General features: G+C 38.3%; 1 protein-coding gene across 1 annotated transcript; it reads left to right on the top strand.

Moving 5' to 3' along the window:
- Positions 1 to 11: 11 nt before the first annotated feature.
- On the top strand, positions 12 to 9414 carry Dyrk3 (Dual-specificity tyrosine phosphorylation-regulated kinase 3). The gene is made up of 2 exons (XM_069060867.1): positions 12 to 935; positions 5259 to 9414. Exons 1-2 carry the CDS (start codon positions 12 to 14, stop codon positions 5946 to 5948), a joined length of 1614 nt encoding a protein of 537 aa, XP_068916968.1. The 3' UTR covers positions 5949 to 9414.
- Positions 9415 to 9437: the final 23 nt, after the last annotated feature.

Below are 9437 nucleotides of genomic sequence, written 5' to 3'. Positions count from 1 at the left end.
ATGCGCTAGAGATGTCTAGCGCCGCAGTGGCCAACTCCGTGAAGATGCCGATGTCCCGCACGCAGCTGTTCTCCGTCTCGTCGCACTCGTACCTCCCCGAGGGGGGCAGCCTGCCCCCCCTGAAGCCGGCGGCCAAGGAGCAGAGCCCCCCCGCCGCGTCCGCCGCATCCGCGGGGCTGCCGGACCTGCAGGTGGTCGGGTCGTGCGCGCTGCAGTGCATGCAATCGCACATGCTGCGCCCCTCCAAGGGCTCCCCCGGCCCGCCCTCGGCGCAGCCCGAAAAGCACAAGACCATGGTGGCCACCCCGGACCAAGTGATGAAGCTCTACATGAACAAGCTGACGCCCTACGAGCACCACGAAATTTTCAACTTTTCCCAAATATACTTCATAGGGGCCAACGCCAAGAAACGCCCCGGCATCATCGGCAACCCCAACAACTGCGAGTACGACAACGACCAGGGCTCCTACCTGCACATTCCCCACGATCACGTTGCCTACCGGTACGAAGTGCTCAAGGTCATCGGCAAGGGCTCCTTTGGCCAGGTGGTGAAGGCCTACGACCACAAGAACCACATGCACGTGGCCCTCAAGATGGTACGCAACGAGAAGAGGTTCCACCGGCAGGCTCAAGAGGAGGTGCGCATCCTGGAACACCTAAGGAAACAAGACAAGGATAACACAATGAATATCATACATATGCTAGATTCGTTCACGTTTCGCAACCACATGTGCATCACTTTCGAACTTTTGTCTATCAATTTATATGAGCTCATCAAGAAAAACAAGTTTCAGGGCTTTAGTCTACAGTTAGTACGCAAATTTAGTCACTCGCTACTACAATGCCTGGATGCTCTCAATCGAAACAAAATTATACATTGCGATATGAAACCCGAAAATGTACTTCTCAAGCAGCAGGGGCGAAGTGGACTCAAGGTCAGTGCTCACGATCTCAACCATCCCCACAAAACACAAAAATATTTGCTACCGACCCAATTTACTAAAATAAACATTTGTACGTCGATACAATACCGACACAATATAAACACGACCCGTCTCCTTTTCTAACAAATGCAAAAAATGTACGGTCCAGATTTTTTTTTCGAGAAAATTTCTCCCCAAAAACCGACGTCGATTCCAAACGAACCGTTTGACGTCGCTGAATTAAATGCACTTCATAAATTCAACTCGTAAATTTCAATTTGCGAGCACCAAAAGAGCGCAGCAGAAAGTAAAGTTGCAACAACGTGTGTAAAACATCCAAACCGTGATGATAAAACGAATTTATTAAACATCGATGTGTTGTCGTACATTTAAATAAATATCATTTTTCTCCTCAGCGAGAAACATCCATTATTTTACGCAACGTGCATTTTAATACCTTTGGCCGATCACTTGACCATAACATATTTATAGCCGAAAAATCACAATACCTCGTACCTATTAACAGTAAGTCAGACTTCCTGTTTCAGCCGGTATTTTTTACGGTATGTGCTTGACATAAGCTGATCGGAATAATTAACGCACCAACGCTTCTTCCTTCGTTAACATAAAATTGTCACCCGTGATGGTGAAAATAAAATTACTAGGGAACATCACGCTACCGCTTTCGTTTAATTAAGATCAAATTATTCTATTATTATCAACAAAGAAACTCTTGCCGGACCGCAGAGAAAATAAGGGATGGTGTAAATTTTGTAACGCGACAATTAAAAACGACGAGAAAAAAGTAAAAGAACGGCTCCGCCGGGGTAATAGCTAGGCATTAGGCAAAGTAGGGTTGACGTGGCCATTTCACATAACACAAATCCGTGCCGGTTTTGTTACATCCTCATAACTCCATAAAAATTCTTTTAAGGGAGGGAATACTACGCAATAAACGGTAATGGATCCAGGGAATGTGTTTCATCGCTTGTGACATTTTTTTTTTCTTTGAAGTAGGTTTCGAAGCGTCACAGTAATATTTAGAGACGGGATTTTCTTCGAAAACTAATGGATTTTTTACGTGACGTTGGTTACCTGTGTCACCGTTGTCGCCCCAAAAATTCGATTATATTACAAAACGGAATTCGACAGCAGCACGTCGACATTTTAAATCGAATCGATGATTTTGCTCGGTCGACCCGTTAATGTGCCTGGTAATTTTTAATTAATAAACCGAAGTTTAATTGTCCGTTGAAGAAAGCAAACGGTAAAAATTGATTCAGTCGATCGTGGTAAATTAAACGTGTTGAACTCTTACATCCCCCAACACAATTCGTGAATTGTATTATAATTCGGCCGCACGTTTAGTGTGAATCGGGATTTGGTGGAAGTAACAAGCGTTGGACAATGCAGGCCACCACCGAAGTACAAAGAATTTGTACAACAATCTTGACGCGACAGGTTTTCGGCGTTACACCAGGATCCTGTTCCGAATTTCTTTCCACTAAATATTTTATTGAACACAAATCAAGTTGTAAAGCCCCCAAATGAGATGTTCCACTATAAACCGCGATTTTATTATGCGACGTGTTTATTTTCGTACTTTGCGATTCGCGCAAAATGTCTTCCTCAATTTTGACCCCAGAGTCGACGACACAAAGGTGGTTTTGTGGCAAATCGATTTTTTTCCGGCTCAAAGTCAAGGTCGATTTGTGATTAAACGAATTGTGGTGGTTCGGGTGTTAATTGGGGTCGTAAAAATAATTTCTGTTCAATTTGGGCCAAGGAGAAGAAGTATGTGTCACTTGGAATTTCAAATGTGTGTACGTTATACACCAGTGGTGTGAAGTATTTCTGAATTTGTGTTTATTGTTTGTTAAATTCTGCAACTGCAACTCAGCCTTGTTTCATAATCGGTGGGATTAGTAAAAATATTGTTGGCCAATGCTAATATCCCGAGATTAGATAATCACAATCACTAGTAAATCTCCAAAGCAATCATTTGACGTGCGATTCGTTCCGATTGTGTGACTGTGATGTTTTTATCGTTATCTTTTAATCTGATAGATTCGGATATTGCGTCAATATATGTATTAGATAATCCAAAATCAGACTTTTTAGGTCATTTGGAAAAATCCCGATCAATAATTGCTCGACAAAAAGTAACGAGTCGATCTGCAGCGGTGAAACAAAACGAAAATTAAATGGACGGATTAATTCAACTATGAAATGCTTCCACCCGAATTTTAATTTAAATTCACGATTTTACGTGTCAACAGATTCGAAATGAAAATACATTTGCGTTGTTTTTATATTAATTTTTTTTTATCAAAGCATTGTTTCTTTCAAAGGAAAGAGTTGAGTCTGGTCGAGCTCAACGTTTTCGACGTTTTGGGACCCACATCAGTTTTTTTCCGTTGCACAAGTTTGAACACGAATTCGGCGAGATCCGACTTGTTTCGAATTGTTTGCATCTAGTTTTAACACGGTTGTGATTTTATCGTCTCGGATGCAGAAACTTTACAAAGCAGCTTTGCGTCTCTTCCGTATTAAATTATGAAAAGGATATGTGAAAATCGCAAGTTATTTATAACACGAAAATCCTTGAAGAGTTCTTTATTTAAAAAGTCTAATGAACCACTGTGGCTCGATTTAAAGAAACAAAGCTTCGACCGAAACGAGACGTATGAACGAACAAATTTAATTATTTTTTTTAATAAATCCAGAGTTTAATATCACTCTTATTAAATTAAAAACGAAGATATAATATGTTGGTGGAGGCCAGGAGAGCACTTGTTTATCGTTTTTTATTATTTGCCTGCGTAAAATGTTTCATAAATGTCAAAAAAATTACTCGTTTGAAATTTCCATCAACGTGAAAAATCGAGATCAAAGAGTGTTGTGTTGGTATTTTATTATGAAATGTTCGAAAAATATTTTCCCTTGTTGCGATCAGCAGGATCCTATTCACTTACTTATTCACAGTTCTCATATTTGCATGTTTTATTATTGAAAATACACAACAGTAAAATTTAAATATTGTTTTACATTATACTCTGTGGACTTTGTGGTTTTATTGATTGATCGAACAGCTTTAAATTTCAAATCCCGATGCTATATTTAAATTTTTTTCGAGTTTGTTTCGTTTTAGTTCAATTTGTTCTCTTTTTGTATTCCAGGCCCACAAACCATTTAGTACCGGCGCCAGCAGTGATGATAAAGTATCCACATTTATTGACATATCGATTAAAAAATATTACAAGTCTCAAGTACCAAAAAAATTCCTAATAATATGATAACTTACGCATGTGACATTTTCAGGGAAAAAAGATAAAAATAGTAGCACGACAAAAAATACTACGAAACAGATAATCATAAGATAATTTACTTTTTATTTTGTTAAGTTTAAATTTGATGTTTATTGAAGCTACTGTCACGGCGTGATATTGATTTCGAACCGTAACTTGCCTATGATATGCAGGGAGTAAGATACATCGAGATCTTGTGCAGAACTACTGTAGTAAGAGAGGACAAATAATTATCCAGTTCCGGTGAATTATTAGTCAAGGAGTACAAATTTTATCCCTCGTCGGAAAATGTTTTAAATTATGTATTATTGATACATTTTCTTTTATCTTTCGCAACGTCAATCATACGAAGTGAATTGGTTGAATAGATCTTATGATATGTATTATGAAATCGTTTCAAAAAACAGAATTTCAAGAAAAAGGCGTTTGAACCATTTTGATCTGATTTTATTTCTCGAATGATCACATTTCGAATCTTCGGTAAATTTCTGCTTCAAAAAATGTGTTCGATGCAACAAAAATGGATAAATAAACTCAACGATTTTGTTTATTAATTTTTAGAATTTGCGTTTATAATACGTCTATAAACGTCAGTCAGTAGGAGTCGTTTATGGCTTTATAAAAGTACACTGTACTTTAATGAAAGTTTTATCAATATTTCAGTGTATTACACCAAAAAAACTTCCAATATTAATGTTCAAACTCTACTTTTTAACATCTGTTGCAGCTGTAGTTGCAACCGTTACCTTGAATTACCAATTAATACGAAATTCCCTAGAATTTGAAAATTGATTTTTTTTTATTTAAACGTTAAAACAAGGGTGCAAATTCTAAAAAATAACAAAAAACTCGTTTTAGAAGGGTATTGGCGCACTCGTCTCACAGAAAACTCCCCTACGGCTCGTTTTCTACACTTGGGACTCGTGCGCTAATGCCAAAATTGGCAGCATTGGAGTGACGTTTTTTTTTTGTTTTTCTCTTTTTTTTTTGGAAAGGAATCGTTGTTGACGCATTTTGCTTGTTTCAGGTAATAGATTTCGGTTCGTCGTGTTACGAGCAGAATCGCGTGTACACGTACATCCAGTCGCGGTTCTACCGAGCCCCCGAAGTGATCCTGGGGGCGAAGTACGGGATGCCGATCGACATGTGGTCGTTGGGATGCATCCTGGCCGAACTGCTGACGGGTTTCCCGTTGCTGCCCGGTGAGGATGAGGCCGACCAGCTAGCGTGCATAATGGAGCTGCTGGGGATGCCGCCGCAGAGGCTGCTGGACCAATCGAAGCGCGCCAAAAACTTCATAAGCTCCAAAGGAATCCCGCGGTACTGCACGTGCTCGACGATGCCCGACGGGAAGGTGATCCTGAGCGCGGGGATCAGCCGGCGGGGGAAGCCCCGCGGCCCGCCCGGCTCCAAGGACCTGAAGCGGGCGCTGAAGGGATGCGACGACCCGCTCTTCCTCGACTTCATCCAGCGGTGCCTCCAGTGGGACCCCGAGGTGCGGATGACGCCGAGCTCGGCGCTGCGCCACGCCTGGCTCCGTCGGCGGCTGCCGCGTCCGCCCAACGAGAAGGCGGACCAGCCCTCGGGAGCGCGGTCGACGCCGACGGGGCTGCGCACCCCCAAGAGCAACACGCTCACCAGCAACAAGGTCCGCGTCCAGCTGAGCGAGGAGCGCTCGGCCACCCTGCACTCGGGCAAGCTGCCCCCGGTCACGTAGCCAAGTCTTCTAGGTTAGTTAGAATCATATCGCGTACCGCGTTATTGTGATTGCAAATGTCAGCGACGCTGCCAATTCGGACTGTGAGACTGTGGAATGTGTACATTCCGCCGTGTCAATTCCTCCATCTCATAATCTTTACGTTCGTGTCATGTTATTTATTTATTGTCAACCACACATCATAGTGCTCATGCTCCAATTAGACTTTAACAATACGTGCAATATTAACAAGTCTGTGGGACTTGTTAATTAATAATAATAATAATTACGTGAATCTCCCGAGGTACAAAAACGCCTTTTCTTAAATACCTTATTCACTCATATTTATTTATTTTTTTTTTTTTAATTTACTTATTTGATATTATTTTTATAGATTTTTTTTAAACGTGGCTTTTCAACATGTGATTTTTTTTCGCTTATTATTTTTATTTAAAACTCGTCTATTGACAACTGGATCTGTTATTTTTTTACACTGAAGGAATCTGCATAATACAATATATAAAAAAAAAAAATTTAATGTAAGTAACCGTGAAAGCATTGATAATACATATTGAGAATTAAACTTTTTCGATGTATAACTAACAGATCTGTAAAGTCGCGATAGAAACTGGTGTAAGTAGATTCACTTATTTCTTATTATTCCCGTGCATTTGTAGAACATAGAACTAACTGTGTGGACTCTCTCTTACATTTGACAGCATCATAATATTGACTTTTCCTCGTTTTTCAATAATCATGACTACCTAGGCAATACTAATTGTACAGATCGAACATAATCGGACTATGAGGGAGTAGTTACATGAGTTAAATGTAGAGAAATTCTGGAAATAAAAACTGCTGATTCGATTATTTTACGTTTCATAATTAATTTGACAGCGATCACACTTCGTCGACATTTTCGCAATCAAGACTGTTATTTATTGTACATCGACCACTGTCGGGAGGCAACCGGGTGACGAAGATGTAATCGAGCGTAGGAATGCACACGCGTTTATGATATTATCGGAGGAAATGTCGATGAAATTGTGGTCACTACCAGATGCATATTAGGAAATAAGTAATAAGTAAATTGATTTTTCGATAAAAACTTACCATCATTGTGTTTCGAATATTTTGTAGCAATCGAGTACCTATTGTATTAACGGAAATTCAGATTTAAGTTACGACTTTTGCTCAATATTGTTTGCATTTATCTACAGGGTGATTCGGAAATAAGTTTGGAAGAAAAATGTGGAGTATCCTTGCGTTTGTGATTGACGGGCACCTTTGATTATTATTGTTGCTAAACCACCAAAATAATCAGGTAATCACCTTTAACTCAGCAGCGTACTAGCAATTTTGACCAAATTTGTATCTCGAAAACGAAAAAACTTTTATAAGAAATTTTTTTTGTCAATGACTTCTTCTCATCACCAATTACTGATTTTTTTTCCAAACTTATTTCAGAATCACCCTGTATAAGTCTAATTTGGGAGTTATAGATCACCACAATCGAGACATACTAACATCATATATTTGAGCATGTGAGGTGACCATTTCAGGGTATAAGTAGCTAGTTGTTTTGTTTTGAGCACAACGATGTTAACGATTTGTCAAAATGGCCTTTGTTTAGTTTTTTTATATGAATTATAAACTGAATCAAGACTAAGAGCTTAATTATTTTTGTTCGATTTAAAATACTGCTTGTTGTCTGTACAATGTTGGGTACATTTAAACCGTCAAGTGATACGTAGATTGTATGAATTTAGACATTTTTGTACCAAAATGTTGTAAAACGCTTGCCTGATTGTTATTTAAATTATGTAACAATCCTTAAATCGTTGTGATTGAATTTAAGGATTATAGATTAATTGATATAAGCTCGATAATGTAGAACAAAAGAGAAAAAAAAACAAATTGGTCGGTATATGATGTGGCAGGTATTTCATCTCGCGGTTTTATTTTTGATTTGAAGAACTTGTCCCATTATTAACTGATTGTGTACAGATAGTGCCTATAGCAATGAAGTAGAATGTGTTAAGTTGCACTTGTAAGTAGATTTTACTGTACATATTAATTTTTAAGGATTGACTTTATTCTTTTAATTGATCGACTGTCGGTAAATTGTCAAAGCATGCCACAAGATCCTCCAATAAGTTACAGAAAAAATTGCAACTCATCCATCTGTGTCACACTAGCAAACGATCACTCTCATCCGTTCTACAACTCGTAGTTCGCCAATTATGATTTTCATATTTTAAACGCATAGTTCATAATTTAATAGATATTACTGTTACAGTTAGCAATATGTTTTATTTCCATCGATCGTGGTAAAATCGCAAAGACGGTCTCGATTACGAATTGACCCGATGAACGATCGATCATTTGTGGGATTTTATCGCGATCGATCACTTTTTACTTTTCGTGTAATTCATCAAGCGCTACGCACAATTTGTTTCTTCTTCATTGTGCTAATTTTTTATGTAATTTATTGCCACAAATCATTATCGCACCATACTTGGGGTATGAATTCTTCATTACACAAAAATAGCCAATTTTCTCGCGATCATCATATTCAGTCTGAGCTTTTTTAATGAAACATCAGAAAAATATGCGCAATTAACACTTAAAAAATGTTATTGTATGATATTTGTATAAATAAGAAAGTAATTAAGTTCTTGTTAAAGAAGGAGCTTCATATTTTTCCATATTTTTATATCAAAGCGAAGAAACTTTTAAACGCACATTTGTATTATATCTAAAGACATGTGATTTATTATTAATTAAAATAGTTTATCGTTGTGTGATATAAATTTTAAAACTATTATGCTTGACTGGCACGACCCACAATCGAACAGATTTCGTCAAACGGGGCGCGTGGGTTGTGTTCGTTGTTGCTTTAAGAGTCACAACTAATGTACCAAAAAGAAAAAAAATATTGTGATGTTAAAAAAGAAGCAATAAGTTGTCGCGCTGATTGACGTGTGATTCTGAATATGGTGGGTCTTACCCAAGAACAAGTTTTTGGTGCGGTAATTTCACAATTAATATAGTTTATTTTTGACTTAATCAGTTTAGTTAAAATAAATTCCTGAGTAAATAGGATGTAGTTAGTGTAAGTTGTTGTAGGGGCCCGTTGTGCTCACCTGTACATACAGACATGGCCCCTGACTGCTGCGAAGGGCTTGATCTCTTTAATGTTACTTATTTTATGTAGAAGCTCGGCGATAGTTCGTGCTCAGGCCTTACTGAACTGCAACTTGTTCCAGTGTAATTAATTGTTCATGTTTTGGTGCAAATGCGAGCACCCTATTGTGTTCTTTTCATTTTAACTACACAAGTCTTGCATTTTATTTTACTTCTCAAGTACACATAACTTATAACTTGCTAACTAACCATTCAATTTAGCAAAGATGTGATTGTATGTAATTTAAGTCATGTTTATATATCATTAACTAATAGGATTTAAATAAATCTTTCTTTATTATTCCGCCTTTTATTTCCAACAAA

Source organism: Tenebrio molitor, chromosome X, assembly GCF_963966145.1.
Source record: "Tenebrio molitor chromosome X, icTenMoli1.1, whole genome shotgun sequence".
Taxonomy (NCBI): Eukaryota; Metazoa; Arthropoda; class Insecta; order Coleoptera; family Tenebrionidae; genus Tenebrio; species Tenebrio molitor.
This window is presented reverse-complemented; position numbering and strand designations above follow the sequence as displayed.

What these genes read in the sequence shown, in the direction of transcription:
- Dyrk3 (XM_069060867.1), top strand. Translation starts at nt 12, where the DNA reads ATGTCTAGCGCCGCAGTGGCCAACTCCGTGAAGATGCCGATGTCCCGC. An exon ending in AGGGGCGAAGTGGACTCAAG is followed by an intron (nt 936 to 5,258) that starts GTCAGTGCTCAC and finishes TGCTTGTTTCAG; the next exon opens with GTAATAGATTTCGGTTCGTC.